Below are 20,229 nucleotides of genomic sequence, written 5' to 3'. Positions count from 1 at the left end.
GTTGGGAGAGAGCATGAAGAATTATTTTCACACATGAATTGGCACCTTTGAGTCCAGACTGTAAATTGATTGAAAATCTGTGGAATGTTTTAAACGAGACTTTACAGAGTGCATGACTTGTCAATATAAGATATTCACTAAAAATTGATACATGGTTGTTTAAGAAATGAAAAGCTATACACTCCATCAATTGGGGTTAAAATAACTGTTCTCAAATATATAACATGCTAGAAAAATAATAATCATTGCAATAATTATCCAATCATAGTCTCTTAAGCATTTGCCCTAATCCAACAGTGTTGAGTTGTCTGGCTATCACCAAACCAAGCTCAATTTAAAATTGAACATTGGTGTTGGGTGTCTGCTCTGTATTTTCTACTCCACAAAAGGTGTAATCAACTGGCATTATTTGAAAAGCTGTATGTAATTGGATATTCCTTCAAACAATCAGACCACAAGAGGTGTGATCAACAGGCAGCGACCCATCTCTTCCCTACCTCATCGTTTTAAACCTGCCAATAGTGTGCCAGGTGGTTAAGCCAGTCTGTGATTGGTTCCCGCAAAAGTTTAACAGAAGCATAGAAATGAATGTACAGGTTTCTAGACTGAATCACTAAATCAAATCAAATCACCGGCAAATCAGGCTGGCTTTACCTAATCTAGTGTTGGAGCACATAGAGCAATATGTTTCATATGTATTTGGACACTCAACCAAATACTGTATGTTTGTGGGATCACTTTAATGTTTATTGGTGTGAGTTTGGCTGACCAATGACAGATGTGGATTATTCAAGAAACCTATTTGAAAGCAATCATTATTTTAGTAGTTCCACTGACAGTGGTGCTGGTGGTGCAGAAATGACATACTTCAGCTTTAAAGCCAGTGTGTGACAGACGACAGCAGGACTCAAGGGAAAACACTGGCAGAGAGACAGCTGTTATAAGACGCGATGACCGCTCACTCATGCTCCCCTCATATGCTTTTATATAAAGAAACTCAAATCTAAGATCAGCTTACTGTTACCAGATGTTCACTTGGAGGTACTCGTGCAGGTTGGCTGCGTTACTCTGCTGACAAACATCCGTGCCTTCACACTTGAGGCCATATGTTAGACTACAACTTGTTGGACAGGTTACCAGTGTCTGCGTGAAAAAAGGCACATTTTATAGACCATTTATATGCAACTCAAAACTACAACGTTCCCATAGTTTTGTTTGTAGATGTTAAACAGATATTAGTAAACCAGATGTATTTAGGGCAACTATTTAAGTTGTACAATAGCCCATTTTAAATGTGCTTGTCAGATCTTTGGCCTTATATCTATGACCAAATCACAGCCATGCTGATGCTCAGAAAACTACATTGGTGTAAAGTGAGATACATATTCAAAATACATTCAAATAATGTGTTAATGATGTTTTTGACAGAAGTCTCTTGTGCACACCAAAGCGATTGATGAATCCCACCATAGTATTTACATGAGCGCTAAATAAAGTGAGCAGGTTTAGGTGCGCATTTATATAGCCCCGTTTCCACTGAAATTACCCGGAACAATTTGTCCCAGAAATATTTTGTCCCACAGACCTGCTGTCTGTGTTGCCATCACGCTCTAAAGTAGCATGAAGATTAGTCTGGTGATGCAGGACTGCACGCAACTTTCCAGAGCCCACTGGATTTCGTCTTACGCAAATACACTTAATAAAGCCTGAAACTCACCGCGGGTCCATCTGTCGTATTGTTTAAACTTAGTTGTTTATTCGAATAGCAAACAACTCTTACTGTATGCAATAAACTTCTAGGTTGAAATAAAACGCTGTGTGAACTCAACCAATCAACATGTTCAGCTCCCAAATACCACCCCTTAAAGTTCCTGGACTTTGAAAAAGTACATAAGTACAACTTTTTTTTTTTTTAAGGTTCTTCTTTGTTGACTATATTCGAAATAAACTAAAACAAAATATTTTCCTTTGTCCTGTTGCTTCGCTCCATCTAAGCTCATTCATTATGCAGCTTATTATGCAGCTCATTATTTAGGTCTTTTGTTCTCTCAGGTGTGATATCCATATATTTTCATGATTGTTCACACCTCTTCGCATACGGCCTTTGTAAAGAAAATTGTCTTCAATGCATTGTATTATGTGAATTAGCTGGCTCAATAATTATCACATCAGTTTGAAGCAAAAACTCAAGGCAACATCATATGTATATATGTGACCCGTCACGGAAACCAGGGACACAAGTCGGCAGCTCAACTATTAAGAAAAATGAGAAAGAAGCGTTTTTTTTGTTGTTTTTTTTTTTTTTTCAAATTATGTGATTTTTGCTTTTTTGCAGAATCTGTTAGTTGAAATCACGAAGAAGCCTCTCCGTGGTTGAGATGACATTAATTGTATATTTAAAAGCGTATAGTTTGAGGTTGAACTCGGCTTTTGTTATTGCCCCGCCCTCCAAGGGACGCGTAGCTAATTATTTATGCAGCGCTCTGGCCGGCTGTAGAGATGATCTAAGCGACGATGAAAGCTGCATAATAATACTGGATAATACCCTAATCTACAACTGAGCGGAGATGAAGAAGAGGAAGAATGTATCAGACAGGCGTCAGACGAGTTGGACCGTAAGATATTAGAGGCTATATAGATAGTAACATTTGACGGGTATAAAGACAGAGAAATGGGTCAAATCTGTAACCGTGGCTATAGTGTAGGGGTAAGGCGCATGTCATCAAGTTTTGACGCAACTTGATCAGAGGTTTGAATCTGCCTTCTGCCACACTCTCTACTCCCTTTTCCCATCACATCAGATCGGAAAGGCATTTATTTTCAAAAAGAATTGAGAAAATATTAGAAAAGTGGAAATAAAGCATCTAACAAGTGTTTATTAATAAGTGTTTCTCGGTTAGAGTGTGTGGCAAAAGGCGGATTCGAACCACTGATCGATTTGTGTCAAAACTTAATGACATGTGCCTTACCCCTACACTACAGCCACGGTTAAGGACTGTACCCATTTCTCTGTCTTTATCCCCTTCGAACAACGCACAGTAGATCCACTAAGAAGATCCCGGCAAACAGAAAGTCTGCCCGAACGACTTATTTCATTGGAGGCAACAAGATTTGCAAGAATACTTTTCTGTTTCTTATGGGTGTGTTTCCCTAAACACCAAAGTTTGTCGTTGTGTGTTCATTCTAAGAACACACACACGTTATCTCATGTTTGGACCTTCCCATACCTACCTATTGTTCTTAACTGTCGTTTTAATTGTAATCGTTAGCATCGTATCACTTGTCAAAAAAACCCATTACTATAATGGGCTTTTAGATGGTAATGTTAGCATATTTATTATTAATAGTATGCGGTTCGATTTTTCCCATTGCGTCTGTTGTTACTAGCAACCATGCAGCTTTACAGGGGGTATGGCTTATCTAAATGAGATGTAAATGAGCCGTATTGTCACTCCCAGCAGGTGAGAACTGGCGAGAACTGCAAAACTTCAGTAACACTTCTCTCATGGCTCATATAAAGCAGATATATCCTTGCTAAATTAAAGTATTAATTAAAAAAAATCTTACTGTTCAACAGTTTAAGCTATCATTCCTCTTGCATAATTAATTTCTTTAAAATGTTTAATTGTGAATTGTATGCAAAGAAATTAAAACAGTAGCTTGACTACCCCAAAAACCTGCTGTAGCATGAATTATTACTGTGCATCTACACTGTAAAAAAATTTCCCGTTAAAAAACAGTAAAGAACTGGCAGCACGGTTGCCAGCTAGGCACTGTAAAATTAACAGTGTTTAACTGTTAATTAAAATTACAGTTACCTACTGTTTATAAAAAAAACAGTAAAGAACTGGCAGCACGGTTGCCAGCAAGGCACTGTAAAATTAACTGTATCTTACTGTTGGTGAAATTTACAGTTGGAGACTGTTTTTGCAAATACAGCATAATGCTGTTTCTACATTCAAAGTATATATATATATATATATATATATATATATATATATATATATATATATATATATATATATATATATATATATATATATATATATATATATATATATATATATATATATATATATATATATATATACGTACATATTATTTATTTTCTAAACAGTGTGATTTAGCAAATTGCCCCTAACAGTCTTACTACAAAATACCATGTTTTACTACAGTGTGTATATGTAAGTATAAGTGTACAGTGTGTACTTTTTGAAACAGTGACTTAAAAATGTAACAGAAGGAAAGCAGCTTTAAAGTATTGTTTGAAAACATGTCTTGTTTTATTAAACTTTTGAATAACTTTCTTAGGAAAAGAAATGAAAATGTATGGGGAAGAATTGGTTATACAGAAATAAACTTAAAATATTCCCCTAATCGAATTCTGACATTTGTACAAAATGAAAGCAAAAGGTTAAACAAAATGATTACATTTGTTAATGTAAAATCAACTGCTTTAACAAGTTTTTAACAAATTATTCTGGCTGTTCAAGTCATACAGGCTGTCCAAAAAATTAACTCTGGACACAGAGATTAAGTGAACAAATTATAAAACAACTGAGTAAATGTTTGTAAGTGAATAAGAATTACTGAATACCTGAAAAAACAGAGTGTGTAAATGTGTGTGTGTGTGCGTGCGTGCGACATGTGCGTGCGTGCGTGTGTGTGTGTGTGCGTGATTCGTGTCCGATGTGTGCGATGTGAGTGTGCATGAGATGCGCATATGTGTGATGCATGTGTGAGATGTGTGTGGGGTCTGTGGTGTGTAATACTTAGATAAAGTCCCACTCAAATCCATCAATTTTTTAAGCAGACTGGAGACACGAGGGTTCACGGTTTTCTTTTTCTGAGTGACCTTCCCCGTCCGTTTTGAAATGAATCCTCCGGCCTTGGTGCCCTTTTCCGGATTTATCCCAATGACCCGCCTGAAAAACAAATGTGTGTGTTTAGAATTAGTGTGGAGGGGGAAAAAATTACTCATGGGGAACATATGAATATAGTATATATAAGTAAGTCTATTCTTGTATTAAGAACACTTTGCTTTACACTGTCAGGAAAGAAAATTCTCTTAACAAGCTCCAGCACTCTTTTGGGCTGAATGATGTGTTTCAGTCTAGATTAAAGATATCTCTTTGTTCAAACACTGACATAACATCTTGACTGAAAAAATGGTAACAAATGCACATGGTCAGCATTTTAATGGCAACAAAAGATGGGTACTGGATGAGTCTGCTTCCTTGCAAGGTTTCAACCTCACCACCGATGGACATTTTATTTCCTTGACAGTCACTTATGTTTACGTAATAGGGCTCAAATATTTGATAGGAAATATATCTATTTGATGCGATATTCTCTGTTTATTAGGGCCAAGTGTTTAAATAAACACATTTTCTGTAAAGCGGCTTTAAATCTATATGTATTTTAATAAGAGATATACAAATAAAATCTGAAGTAAATTTAATGTATGCATCCAAATATCTGACCTTTGTATGAATTCCAGTGTGCATGCGGCTTCAGCTTGGTACTGAAGATTGAGATTGTAGTAAGTAGAGAAAAGAGCTGCAAGCCCAGACAGGAAAGACGGTTGGATGCCCTCGCAAATGATGTGCTCCTCAAGGCTGATCATCCACTGCTGGATACTGCTTCCTGGTGTTTTACCTGTACCTTAAAAAAGTAAAAACAATTTCAGCACTGACATAACATTAATTTGACATTGCCAATTGCAATGTCAAATTAATGCATGGAAAGCTATAAATTAAAACAGTCACAGAGTCCTGTCCTTCTAACATAAATGCATTTCAACATAGACTGGTCAGTACAGACCTTTAAGTGTAAATGTGTATAGATTTTGTATTGTGAAATTATGTTGCTTAAATTTGATTTATTAATATTAATATGCTGTAGTACTACATTGATGTCCACAGAACTGACATGAAAACATGCTGACAAGTCTGGAAAAAAATATCAGCCAAAAATATATCCAACAAAACAAAATGGCCTTAAGAATACTATGCTGGCCAAAGCAGCATTGCTTTACAAAGCAATACCAAAACTACGAATAAGAATTACTTTTAATAAGTATTATATAATTTAACTTCGAAACCAACTTGGATTGATGAAAAAAATATAACCGGAATAAAAGTAACAACCAAAGCTCAACAGGACTACAATAAATGCACCTAAGAATAAAGATGTGCATATTAGAACATGCTTACCCAGGTTTGTAATCGCAATGACAACGAAATTAATGTTTTTTTTGTCGTTGTTGTTTTTTTGTTTCTTCGTAATGCTGGAGGTTTCGCCAATTCCAGAAAAGCAAACTAATACCGGTCTGCCTATTTCAGCGCGCTACAAAGACTTCGATGTAATCTCAAAACAACAGTGTTTGAAAAATTAACTTTGCAGAAGAATTCTATCATGTTGCATGGAATTTACTCTGTAATCGGAAATATAATACAAATAAATCGACCGAATAAAGATATGTACAAATTAGAACATGCAACATATAACCGGAATAAAAGCACAACAGTACTACAATAAATGCACCTAAGAATAAAGATGTGCATATTAGAACATGCTTACCCAAGTTTGCAATCACAATGACATCGAAATTAAGTTTTTTTTCTAACTCAAGAGGTTTCGCAGATTACAGAAAAGCAAGCTAGCCAGTTAGTAAACAACCTTTCTTTTCAGCGCGCTACAGATTCTTTCAATGCAACAGTGTTTGGATAAAATTAAATAAAATAGATGCAGAAGAATTATCTCATGTAACACCCTGTAACCGGGAATAATATAATCCGAGTCAGAAATCCTATCCAAGATGTTGCATCTCTGTAAAGAGTTTCGAGAGACTCGAAACTCTGGCGAGTCTCTGAAAAGAACAAATAAAAGATAATTTCACTTCCAATATCCACAATACAGGTTAGTTGCTGTAGCAAATGTAATGTATTTTGTCTACGATATCGTGCAAAACTCACCTATTAACAGTATGATGGCGGATGAAAGTCCATGCGTGCTCAGCAGTTTTCAAAAATACTGGATAGTAATGTTTTTTTTCCTTCAACTAATAAATACGGTAAAATGCCGTTATATTTTGTCTACGTCATTTGACAAAAACAAAAAAAACATTAATGTACTGCTTTTGAACTTAACAGGATTATACTGTTGAAATTCAGCTGTAAATTAACAGCAATTTCTTACAGTGTAAATGTACTAAAGTCATGTCGCTCCAAACTTGTAAATCTACTTTCTTCTGTGAAACATGAAAATGCCTGTTTTGTCCATGGAATTAAAGTCAATTGGGACCGGCGTGGTCATGACTTTTTTATGAACAAAAACAGTTGAACCTTTATCCAGAATACCTGGATAAGAAAATCATGCTAGCTTGAAGCTTTTGATCTATCCCTTTAATATTGTGAACAATGGAATTATGTGTAGCAAACACAGGCAAGCTGAGTACTGCAAAATAGCAGCGTTCCATGCTGCTTTTAAATCAAGTTAACAGACCAGAACTTAAAGTTCTCTAGCCTAACTGGTTTGTAGTATCTTGGCACATTAATATAGAATTCAATTTAAGTCCGGAAACAGATGGATTTTTTTTTTTTTTTTTTTTTTTTTTTTATGGCTTATTGCTTAAATCATTATGCGAAGCCCAAAGTAACTACTTAAGTTAACATCAGATAAAGATTTTATAGAATATTCAGTCTAATATATACCAGATAAATTCCCTTAAAAGGGAAAAATTATCAAAAAATTAACATCAGCCCATGATTTACTCACACCCAAGCCATCCTTGGGTCTTATGCACACCCCTTCAAGTAAAGTGTTACCCATTCTTCTTTCATTCTTCCAAGCATTATAAATGCAGTGAATGGCAGCCCAAAATTTGAAGCCCAAAAAACTATATCCATTATAAAAGTAATCCATTAAATCCATAGTAATCCATCCGTGTGCTCAGGGGGGGTTAATAAAGGGGGTAATCGCTGGGCTTTTGTAAGAAAAATATCCTTATTTAACGTGTTATAAAATATCTAACTTCTGGCGGAAGGTCTTCTGTATTCAACTTACGGAAAAAGTATTACTGGCGCCGCAATGGCATTGGACGTAAGCATTTTGAACTGTGAGAGGTGTTACACTTTCTTCGTAAGTTGAATTTGGCCTGAAGCTAGATATTTTACTTTATACATTTTAAAATATGAATATTTCCTTACATAAACCCATCAATTTACTTCAGAAGGCCTGCTCTCCCGAAGCAGTATGGATTACTGCTCTTTCACTTTTTTTGTCTTAACATTTTGGGCTGCCATTCACTACCATTATAATGCTTGGATTAGCCAGGACATTTTGTTTTTATATAACTCTTTGTATTCGTCTGAAAGAAGAGTCATATACACATAGGATGGCTTGAGGGTACGTAAAGGAGGGTAAAGTAATTTTACTTTTTAGGTGAACTATCCCTTTAATGTTTAGTGAAAGTGGAGGTAAGTGACAAGAATATGTAAGAATATGTTTTCCTCTCTGGAAAAAGTCCATTGCATGATGGAGATAAGCCAAATAAGAGGCATAAGCCAGATAAGAGGTGACAGGGGGCTACAGAAAACCTTGAGAGTGGCAGATAGATGCACAGGCTTGAGAGCGTGATGGAGGCAGATTATTGAGCTCATACGAACAGCCCTGCTCTGATCTGTTTCACAGTTGCCGCTGCCAATGCCTTGCTTGGATTTGCTCTCCCTTTTTCTCTGATCAGTGCTTCTCTTTACTAGGCTTCCTGCACCACACTGTTCGTCCACCTCTTTAAACCCAAGGGCTTCCAGCTGTTTGGATGTTCTTTTAGTAACTACAGCTAGCACAAAAAAAAAAAAAAAAACATGCTCGTAAGACTAAAGCATCAGACCAAACCTGCCTCATATCAGTATGCTGATATAGGGAACTACAGAAATTGCTGTAATTAGAGAACTACAGAGTTTTTAGCATGTACAGTGGGTACGGAAAGTATTCAGACCCCCTTAAAATGTTCACTCTTTGTTATATTGCAGGCGTTTGCTAAAATCATTTAAGTTATTTTTGTTTTGGTTTTGTTTTTTTCTCATTAATGTAAAAATAGCACCCCATATTGACAGAAAAACACAGAATTGTTGATAATTTTGCAGATTTATTAAAAAAGAAAAACTGAAATATCACATGGTCCTAAACTCAGGTGCTGTCCATTTCTTCTGATCATCCTTGAGATGGTTCTACACCTTCATTTGAGTCCATCTGTGTTTGATTATACTGATTGAACTTGTTTAGGAAAGTCACACACCTGTCTATATAAGACCTTACAGCTCACAGTGCATGTCGGAGCAAATGAGAATCATGAGGTCAAAGGATCTGCCTGAAGATCGTCTGAGCATGTAATTCTGAGACAGAATTGTGGCAAAACATAAATCTGGCCAAGGTTAAAAAAAACAACAACAAAAAAACAATCTACTGCACTTAACGTTCCTAAGAGCACAGTGGCCTTCATGATCCTTTAATGAAAGATGTTTGGGACGACCAGAGCACTTCCTAAAGCTGGCTGTCCGGGCAAACCTAGCTATCAGAGGAAAAAAGCCTTGGTGAGAGAGGTAAAGAAGAACCCAAAGAGCACTGTGAATGAACTCCAGAGATGCAGTCGGGAGATGGGAGAAAGTTGTAGAAGATCAATCATCACTGCAGCCCTCCACCAGTCAGGGCTTTATGGCAGAGTGACCCAACAGAAGCCTCTCCTCAGTGCAAGACACATGGAAGTTTGCTAAAAAATAAAATAAAATAAAAAACACCTGAAGGACTCCAAGATGGTGAGAAATAAGATTCTCTGGTCTGATGAGACAAAGATAGAACTTTTTGGCCTTAATTGTAAGCGGTATGTTTGGAGAAAAATACAGTCCCAGCAGTGAATCATAGTGGTGGCAGCATCATGCTGTGGGGGTGTTTTTCAGCTGCAGGGACAGGACGACTGATTGCAAAAATATACCAATTAACCTGACAGAACTGGAGAGGATCCAGGTGTGGAAAAACTTGTTGCATCTTTCCCAGAAGGACTCATGGCTGTATTATATCAAAAGGGTGCTACTAAATACTGAGCAAAGGGTCAAAATGCAAAGCAAAAAATGTGATTTTTTTTTTTTTTAAATCTACAAACATATCAACAATTCTGTTTTTCTGTCAATATGGGGTGCTGTGTGTACATTAATGAGAAAAAAAAAATACTTAAATGATTTAAGCAAATGGCTGCAATATAACAAAGAGTGAAAGATTTAAGGGAGTATGAATACTTTCCATACCCACTGTACTTAAATCGGTGTGGCCCAATTGTGTGAGATGGTGCAAAGTGCTCTATTCATGTTTCTTTGTCTCCACCATGAAAACATTTCACCCTTCTGCCCATTTAAGAATCAAGCATCTGTCACCAACCTTTTGTCATGATCACCTTACTTGGATTATATTGGCCAAATTAAAGGGTTAGTTCACCCTAAAAAATTAAATGAATTACTCACCGTCATGTCTTTGAAATTGGTTATGAAGTTGCTGTCTATGAAGAGTTCATAAAGCTTTTGGATTTCATCAGAAATATCTTCATTTGGGTTCGGAAGATGAATAAATGTCTTGCAGGTTTGGAATGACATGAGGGTGAGTAATTAATGATTTAAATGTCATTTTTGGGTGGACTAACCTCTTTAATCAATAAATATGATCACACATTTAAGATAGCTTAGCTTAGTGCACATATTTCTCAGTGTGGAGAAGTTCTAATCAGTCTGATTTCTTGACATTACATATTTAGAGCTTGCATGATTGAGTTATGTGCTGCTTAACTCAATCAAGCCTGGTCATGAAAACCCCAAAGCAATTTTTTTTTTCTCTTTTTTTATATATAGATGTGAACAGATAGTTACAGGGTGCACATTGCTGAGAAAGCTGTCTTAAAGCACAACATTTTACCAAGAATGGCACTACTACAGTTAGTCACATTTGCATGATTTGTTCTTCTGGCACAAATAACATATTTTGAAAGATATCATACAAAATACTGATAATCATCATCTGATCAATATTGAAGGTTTTATAGCAGTTATACAGTTTGTAAAATACATTATACAGTGAATGATAAAGGGGGCATAACACCCAGTTTCTGCCATTCTCATGTTAGTTTTGAGTACCTGTATAGAGTAGGATTGCATCCTTCATATGTCCAAAGAGTCTTTATTTTTAACCATATTTATTAAAGACAGATACGCTGTACCGATTCTTTCCAAAACCATCCAAACGTGTTAATGGGTACAGTGGGTGGAGCTAAAGAATCTCCAGGACACACACACACGCACACACACACATGCACAAACACACACACTCATTCCCTGGATAACTTACGAATCACTAATATATTCATGCTGTTGAAATATGTACTTATGCACAGATTGCCAACAAAACACAGACTATTTAATGCAGTTTTACTCACTGTTTCGCCTCATGACCGGGAACAAACACACTTGAGGAACTCTGTCGCTGCTCCGGAAAAACAAACTGCATCCACTGTTTCCTTAATGCTGGGTTTGGGACCCTGTACAAGGTTATCTTTCCCTCACAACCAAAAACGCACTTCTTTAGTGAAATTTTGTATATTTGAAATACAAAATGACAGCACTGTTCATGGCTCCCGTAACACAAACAAAGCTCATTTTTGACAATATTGCTTAATAAGTTCTGGTTGATGGATACACGCATGTCCGGGAGAAGTGCACATACAAGGCATTTCAACCTTTATGATGTCATACAGGGCCTTACTTGAAAAATAACTTTTTACGAAACTTTGGCATGTATTTGGCACAGAAATACTGTCAAACATCCAACTCCTTTTTCTTTTCTTTTTTTTGGTGGTCATTTTTAGCGTGAGAATCCAACTCTTTATTCTTTATTCTTCTTCTTTTTTCTTTTTTTTTTCTTTTTTCTTTATCTGTATCCCCATTAGCTTCCAAAAAGTGGTTGCTAATTTTCCTAGGGTCCACACAGCCATACAAGACAAAAAAAAAAAAAAAAAAAAATATGATTACACTAATCAAGTCATCAAACTATACATCTTAACAGTAGCAGCACATCAAGCATACAACATCCTACATATTTGTAAGCGCGTGTGTGTGTGGCCAGTTTATAACTGTAATATCCACTCAATTATGTGTACTTTACCGGGGAGAAGTTAAAGAAGTGCAGTAGTCCGTAAATTGTCCCGCTCTGTAAGGTTAATACACCACTATTAGACCCCCTACTGGTTCCTCTGTCAGCAGCGGGATAGGAGGGGACTTAGGGGTGTGAGCCAGAGGACTATAAACTAATTAAGGTTGTAGAAAAGTGGAGCCCCTTTAAAATTGTTTATAAACCATTAGGGGGAAACACGTTCTCCCGGGGATCCGCCGTGCAATTAGAACCAAGGTCAGAGGAACAGCGGAGGGGGAATGGGGCATGCTCAGAACTGCTGCTGTGGACAGAAAGTGGCATTTACACTGGGGCAAATGCTCGCTTTTATTAATTTCCTAAATAAATAGGTGCCTCACGAGACCCTTTGTCAGTAAAATGCACCTTCAGTGATATTAATGAACCGCTTGCTTATTTAGCCTATTTTTCCCTCTCTGGCTTCCCCCCTTTCTCTTCCTCCCTTTTTACTCTCTATATGCCTACTTAAAAGAAAAAAATATGGAACCATTTGCAACCCTTTTGCACATTGTGGCTCTTGGGGGTTGGTGTCAAATGCAGAAATTGCGTTAAAATTGGTTAAAGGAAGAAAGAAAGGGAGTTGTTAATCATTTGTTTACTAAAGAGTAATAGTGTTGTTGCATTTTATCTCAGTTTCAATGGTTAAGAGACCCATTTTTGTATTAAAATCAATGGCATTCAATGTTTCACATAAGCCACAGAGACTGGTGGTAAACAGTCCCTGTTGTATTTACCAGAAATCAGGCCTGTAGGTAATATAGCAATTGTATTATCTCTCTCATCTGTTATTCCCCCCATCCTTGAATGTGGTTAAACAGCCAGGACAAATTAATTGCCAGTGGAGCTTGCGATTTTCTGATAATCAGATAAATATTTGCATGCAATGGTGGCAAAAAAGCAAATGGGGCCTGAGGCCTTAACAATTTGATTTGGCCAATTGCTCCCCTGCTTCGTCAGAACAGTTTATTGACTGTAAGTGCAGCGCTACGGATTGCATCGACACATGCTCAGACAGTTGCCTGCCAGCCTATTCTTCCATCTCTTACACATTTAGCATTGATTAATTCTTGATCTGTGATGCTTATGCCAAGTCAAGTGCCAGCCTTCAACACATGATCTTTAAAAAGTCTGTGCTGCATATAAGACCTCTTGCCGGAAATGTGTCCAAGGTTTTTTTTTTTTTTTTTTTTTGGGTGTGAATTTTCCGGAGGACCCTAGGGGTTGACAGAGAATACAGATGAAGTGGCCCTCTTTCATCCTTATCAGCTGGGCGCCTCTCAGAGCAAAGGGTTTGAGATGTCCTTCACTCTTTCATGCTGAGACCAGCGATGCTACAACATAGCAGCCAGACAGCTTCCAATACAATCTCAACAGCGCTCTTGAGACACTTAGACTTGTCGCCCCAATCTGTTTTTTTTGTAACTTTCTCACACTCTTTTTCTCTCTCTGTGAAGAACACAGTACTGGGCCAGCGTGTAATTTTGCTCGCTTCCTCCTGGGCCGGCACGGCTCTGTGCACATTCAGGCTATTTTCTGAACTGTTGTTTAAGCAAGAGGGGGCTATTGAATTTTGTTTCAGCACATGAGGGATAATGCGACTCAGAGCACATACTGCAAACGTGCACAAGAGAAGCATGATTTTATTCCACGTGTGTATCAGTGTTGCGCGATTGTTGCAGCAGGGGCCGCTCTTTTGTTTTAGGAGGCTGTGTTATTCTCCTGCCCCCATGCCAATTATATTCAATCAGCCACTCTTGAGGAAGTGGCAGCAGGAAAAGCTTGAGTTTTCTGCTTGGCTGCCACTCTCTCCTGTCCCTCTTTTACTGACAGCCGTATGCCTTCGTCGCAGCTCACTGAGCCCCACAGTCAGATGTCTGATAGTGCAGCCTGTCGTTCATATTCTCGCTGCCACATAACCTCCCTCATTAACTCTCCTCTAAGCATGCACATGTGAACGCACTAAACTCATGAACCATATCTTTAAAAGGCAAATCTATCAGCCCCTGGCCACAATAACATGAATATGATGCACTTTGTGCATATACAGTCTCAAGTGTCTTGTCTATCAAGATGATGTGGAATGATCATTCACCTTCACATCGTTCCAAACCCATTTTCTTTATTTATTTATTTGTTCAATGTAATTCAAAGATGCTTTACTCTGCTCTTTTCCATAGTGGCCACATTTGTCAAGCTCTGTCTCTTAGTCCCTGTAGTCTCTGTGACTTACTATCTCACATTGTCTGATTCCATGCCCATAACTTAATAATAATAAATTATTTCTATTAAAGCTCTTACATCTTATCTGCATTCCCTTTTCAGATTAAAACTAAGTGCCTTGATGCAGTGCACCAGGTTTGATATCATTAATGCAAACATGCCATTAGTTCTTGAATGACTTGCACGGTTCGAATTGGTTTGGTTGAGAATGCGTACAGAAACTATAAATAGAGCACATGGGGACATATACGTAGTCTACTTACATGGTGTAAATTTGATCCATTTTGGAGCTTGATTTATTTAGTAAACAGTCTTCAGATTGCCCTTTTGTGTTCCACAAGGGGGAAATGAACAGTTGCAGAATATTTTTATTTTCAGTGAACTATTCTTCTAAGACTCTGTGACTGACATAGAAAAGAAGAGTATAGTCGATTGAAAAGAGTGAACCAGGGAAGCATTGAACGCAGACACTGAAAGGTTCAGAAGATAAGCTCATGATCCTGGATGTTCATACTCTGCATTGCTGGGTTATTTCTGATCCAGCTTTGCCTGGAAAAGCAGGAGCGGTTGTGAGAGGAAAAGAGGGCTGCTTAGACTAATGGAAAGGCATCAGCAGCCCCAGAGAGAGTGTAAAAGCCCTCTCCTCTCCATGAATAACACAAAGCTGAGGTCTTATTATGTGCTCGGGTTATCATGGGTCATCATCACAGCTCCAAAATCCTTTCAGCAGGCCTGCTGTTTGCATCAAGCGGATCTGTTCAACACTTCTTATCAAAGGATTGGCCTTCATCTCTTCAGATTTATTCATCTTATTTACGAAAAAAAGTCACCACCTTCTTCTGTTGATCTCAGATCAACTTTTTTTGTTCAGTCTATGGCTTTATTCTTTTTCATCCAGCATAGAAATCAGTCCCGTTGTGGGAAGTGGAGTTTGCTAATCTACTGAAGGTAAGTGATGGGCAGCTTGGAGAGTGCAAAATCATCATCATAAAAAAATAAACAGTTAGGAAGCTCCAGTTGTTTTACCAGATCAGAGATGGAGTGAGCAAAAAAGGATGCCATGAAGCTTCAGCTTGTGCCAAGCTTTAAACAAATCCCTGGAAAAGAGGATACTCTCTAAAGCACCTGCTTGAATAATCAGAACCCTTGCTGTCACAGCATGTTATAGAGGTGCAAGTCAAAACCTTCCTAGTTGTCCTTTTCAAGATTTCAGGATCTTCTACGCTTGGTTCAGAGCTGGTTAATGATATTGCTGTGGATACTGGATTGTTTACAGCTCCCAGGGTTCAGTGTTTAAGAGCACCTCCACTTCATTAAGGCACGGGTGCTTTAATAATGCAGACGTAATTACAGCGGTCTCTGGGCAGGCTTAATGCATGCTTAAGACTGACCCACTCTTCTGCCTCAGAGGTAATTGCATTGCATCCATGTGTCGCCAGAACATGACATACAAGGAACAAGAGAAAGATGCGTTTGTTTAGCCCCTGCAACTTGTTTAGCCGTTGCGATCCGATGGATTTTTCATCAGATGTCGTCTACAGGGAAATCTCACAGAGTTAAGGCTTCAAGCGAAGAATGAACTGATGTGACGTCATTTAGAACAAAATCTGGCCAAAACTAATTTCATTTGGATTTCTTTTGTTCGGAGTTCGAAACAGCTTGACAAAGCTGGTAAACACCTTTGTACTACCATTGGTCCAGGCTAATTACGTAATAATTAAGTGTGCGGAGAAGCTCCAATCTTTTCTGGTTAATAGAGAGCTGCTTTATAGTAGAAAATGTACTTTTTTGAGCCATCTATTTTATAAAGTGCTTTAAAAATGAATGTGACCTGACTTTACTAGAGTGCCGAATTGAAGAGCTCGTGCAAACCTATCCACATTGCTATGATCAGATGCTTTTCATATGCTTTATAATGATTGCTGTTTTCTCAATTGTGTTGTTTATTTTGTTATTTGTTAAGCGTGCGGCACATATTTAAATATCCATCTAAACGCTGCTCTCAGCAGTGTGTGCAGTGTCGGATGTTCGCTGACAGTAAATCGCTTCTCACGTATTTCGAACTTTGTTTTACCCCAAAACAAAGAATGGCAAATGTAAAAGAACAGACAAACAACAAAACTAAACTAGTGATCTCTTTTCGCTCTATATCCCATTGGAGTGTTGTTGGAGTCGGTTTGGCCTGTTAGCTCAAACAAGGAAAGAGTTGTTTCCAAGAGCGTTGTTACTTGGTTTGTATTTCTGCAGTGTCGTGCAGGGAAGCTCTGCAAACACCGAAATCTCATCGGAAGCATAAAACATGGAAGAGAGAGAAACTGGATGTGGATGTTTAGAATCAAATGATACATTCCACAAATAAATGTTGTATGGTGACAAATGTCATTAAACTACAATGTTCAATCTCCAGCTACCTGTTCTGTTTGTGACATGACATAAAGCGTTCCTGTGTAAAGTTCCCTGAATCCTGCCTGATTGCTTTGAACAAGGAGCTGATATATTTTTTTTCACTTGCTAAATCTTTCAGAAAAATGTATTGGACACAGCATTGTCATCAGTGCATTGTTAAGTAGTGGAGAAACACTGTTAAACTGATATTTCTGGGTTTGGCTTAGTATTGCAAGAGCTGGAGACAAGATTTTGCCCACGAGATGCCCTTGTAATATGTTCTCAGATCTGACCTAAATGTGACGAGCTTGAATCGTGACTCTCACCCCTTTCCCCACAACAGGGCCGGTTTGCCCTAACTCTCAGGGACTCCTGCAGAGATAGATTAGCCCGGCATGGAGCGTTAATGTTCACTGAGCCACAAGCATCCTCCAGGGTCAGTGCTCCAGCTGAAGATTAGGTGTAGACCTGCAAAAGTAGGCCAAGCACGGACTCGGCCGCCGACGCCCCATCTGTTTCAGTGCCGCTTCATTGTGCTGCCCCTTTAAAGTCCTGTTTCGAGGTCACGGCGAAGAGGTGGTGGCTGTTTTTAATGGTCGGGATCCAGCTATTCATGTATTCATCTAAGCCACCTCTGGAGCGCCGAGGCTGCACATCTGAGCCTGAAGGACAGCTGAAATTGTTTATCGGTTAATGACTTCTCTCCCCTCGCGGGTGTTTGCCGCCTCAGCTGCTCCCAGGCTACATTAAAGCATCCGGACTCTCTGAAGTCTCATCAAAGGTGGAGCCAAAGACCTACTCACACAGTGCAGAATATCTGTCTGTCCACCTTTGCAAGTTGAAGACTGATTACGAAAATCCATCTCTTTGTTCAGTCCAGGGTATTTGCACTTGTTGGGGTTTCCAAAGCACAGGGGACCACGATATTTGGCAAGCAATTAGGTGATTGTCCAAAGTGTATAATTAACTCTCCTACACTCATTACCTCTTGACACATTTTGGATCCCTCAAAAGAACTACTTGAGGTTGGTCCAGTGAAAACTGATTGGAGTATGAAGACAGATAATACATATATCATTGCAAGTTAATGCCAAGGGAAAGGCAAGCGGACATTTGAATGTAGCTTCTATACAATTACGAATCTCTTTTACTACTAAACGTACTTAAGTTTCAAGAGTTTGTATGAAGGTGTCCCCATTAAGTATGATATAACTCAGACTGCTTGATAAGGTGTCACCATTATTGTCACTCAAACTGTCGTCTCTCAATTTTTCCAATGAAGTCATCCATTCTCATGGTCATTATGGCAAGTGATTTCGATGTTAAACTTCATCTAAAAATAAGAGCAGCTTCTGTCTTGCCATGCATTCCAGTAAATGAGTATGAGAGATTAAAAATTTAGTCAGTGAAGGTTGAAAGCAAAAGCGCTTAGGCTATCCTAAAACCTGTTCTTTTTTCTTTTTCCTTTTTTTTTTTTTGCTCTACTCTGTCCTACACACACATTTATGTGACCTTCTAAGTTATTAACTTACTCTGTTGCATGCTGCATCTTTTCCTCATGCAGTTTAGCTTAAGGGGAGTTTTCCCAGCAGGTATCTTTGCACCCGTTTATGGTTGAGTATCCTTCTCGCATACAATGCAAACATGCACACTCAGTCTGTTATTTTCCTTGTACGCATACCTCTTTCACATCAGCAGTTTTGTTGCTGTGAATGATGGGTCTTCAGCTTCTCTTGATTGTATCCATGGCTGACAATCTCAGCAGAGCGAACACCCAATTTATCATCACTAAACCACAGCTTGTTTTACGCTGGCTCTTGACAGATGAACCTGTGCTCAGTTTCTTTGAGGAGTATAGCTAGCCTAAGTTCCCTCCATTGGGAGCGCAAAGGGAATCCCACTGAGGCTTGGGGAGAGATTGAGGTGGGTGGGGGGTCTCTTAAGTAGCTGTCTGGTCAAGAAGGGTCTTTTAACATAGGCTGAAATAAATGTGGTAATTAAGCTGCACTGTGGGCCACAGGACCTTGATGAATATTATCACTTAATTATAGGGATCACTATTCCCAGCACGCAGTTGAGTTCCGCCAGCATACCATTTCTTTCCCAGTGCTGATGGGCAGCGGTGCATGTATTTGTACATACGTGTACATATGTATGTGCTGTTTTCAGTGTTTCATTGTGTTCTCTAGCTAGATCCCAGGTATTATGTAACCATTACATTTACTAACTATTTCTTACAGCAATAATACTGTGCATGTTGAATCTACTAGAAATTATACATTGCCAGTGCACCAAAAAAAAAATTGGTGACTGAATTTGTGTTTACATCATACAGTATATTTAAGTGTGCAAATATGTCTACAGTTTTAAGTTGCTCATCTTTCTCTCTTTTCTCTCAAGGACAACTACACCTTTGCCCAGCCTGGTATTCAGAGGAAAGTAAAGGCGCTGGAGGAGCTGGTCAGCCGGATTGATGGTGCGTAGCCTCAGTGAAGCATAGTCTACTAGCCTCCATATTCTCTTTTTTTTCTGCCTGTGTCCTTTTTTCTCTCTCTCTCTCTTTATCTCTCTCTGTCTCTGACTAAACCATACCCCCCACCCCCACCCCAGCTGCAGTGTCAGCCCCAATCAGTGCACCAGTGCTTTGGCCTTTAGTGGAGAGCGCTCGCTGCTCTGGCCAGGAAAGCAAAAGGCACTGGAGCATAAGCCTTTCTCATTACTTTCTATTAGGTGGCCGTAATCAGAATTCAATGCCCATTTCTCGGAGACAGGAAGCCCTCTCCTCTCCTCCCGCACAAGGCCTCTATCTCCTCAGCCCGCATTAGACCCAATGATTGCTTTAATTTCTGAGAGAAAGACTGCAGTCAGAGCATATTGTTGATATATTTACCACACTGGCTTTTTGTCTGTGTGGGAAATCAAGAGAGAGACTTTGTGTGTTTCACGCTCATCAGTGTTTACGCTATATATAGAGCTGCTTGTTCTTTCTACCACTTTTGTTTTGATTGCCTGCTCAATTCTATACTTTTGCTCTAACAGAAGCATTCTTGTCTCTTCCAGTTTGATTATTCAGTTATTTGCGGAACCCGTCAGAGTGAAATAAGATTGAAAAGTAGCTGATTACAACATAGTTTTTGCTTTTCTACTCTTTTTTTTTTTTTTTTTTACGAACACGAAGACGACTACCTTTTGGCAGATGTACTGTAACTACATTTGTCAGATGAAAACAAAGTATACCACCCTGAAGCCTGCTAAAACTAGATGTGCCTTTAGTTTCCACCAGTCTAGCAGTTCTGAATCAGGAAATGTGATGTATTTCATCGAGACAAGCACATTAACTTGGTCTAATGAGCCTGGTGATTGAGCATTATCAGTTGAAGTCTTTGTACTCAGGCT

The 20,229-nt window shown here is 38.5% G+C and overlaps 1 protein-coding gene across 3 annotated transcripts in view; it reads left to right on the top strand.

Annotated features, from left to right (window-relative positions):
* The window catches only part of tbc1d22a (TBC1 domain family, member 22a), a 226,246-nt gene that overhangs the window by 128,866 nt on the left and 77,151 nt on the right, over positions 1-20,229 (top strand). For all 3 annotated transcript variants that reach the window (XM_067428083.1, XM_067428084.1, XM_067428085.1), the window contains one exon: positions 19,234-19,309. In XM_067428083.1, coding sequence (XP_067284184.1) covers positions 19,234-19,309 — 76 coding nt within the window. The remainder of the gene's footprint in view (positions 1-19,233; positions 19,310-20,229) is intronic.

Source organism: Pseudorasbora parva, chromosome 20 (genome assembly GCF_024679245.1).
Source record: "Pseudorasbora parva isolate DD20220531a chromosome 20, ASM2467924v1, whole genome shotgun sequence".
Classification (NCBI taxonomy): Eukaryota; Metazoa; Chordata; class Actinopteri; order Cypriniformes; family Gobionidae; genus Pseudorasbora; species Pseudorasbora parva.
This window is presented reverse-complemented; position numbering and strand designations above follow the sequence as displayed.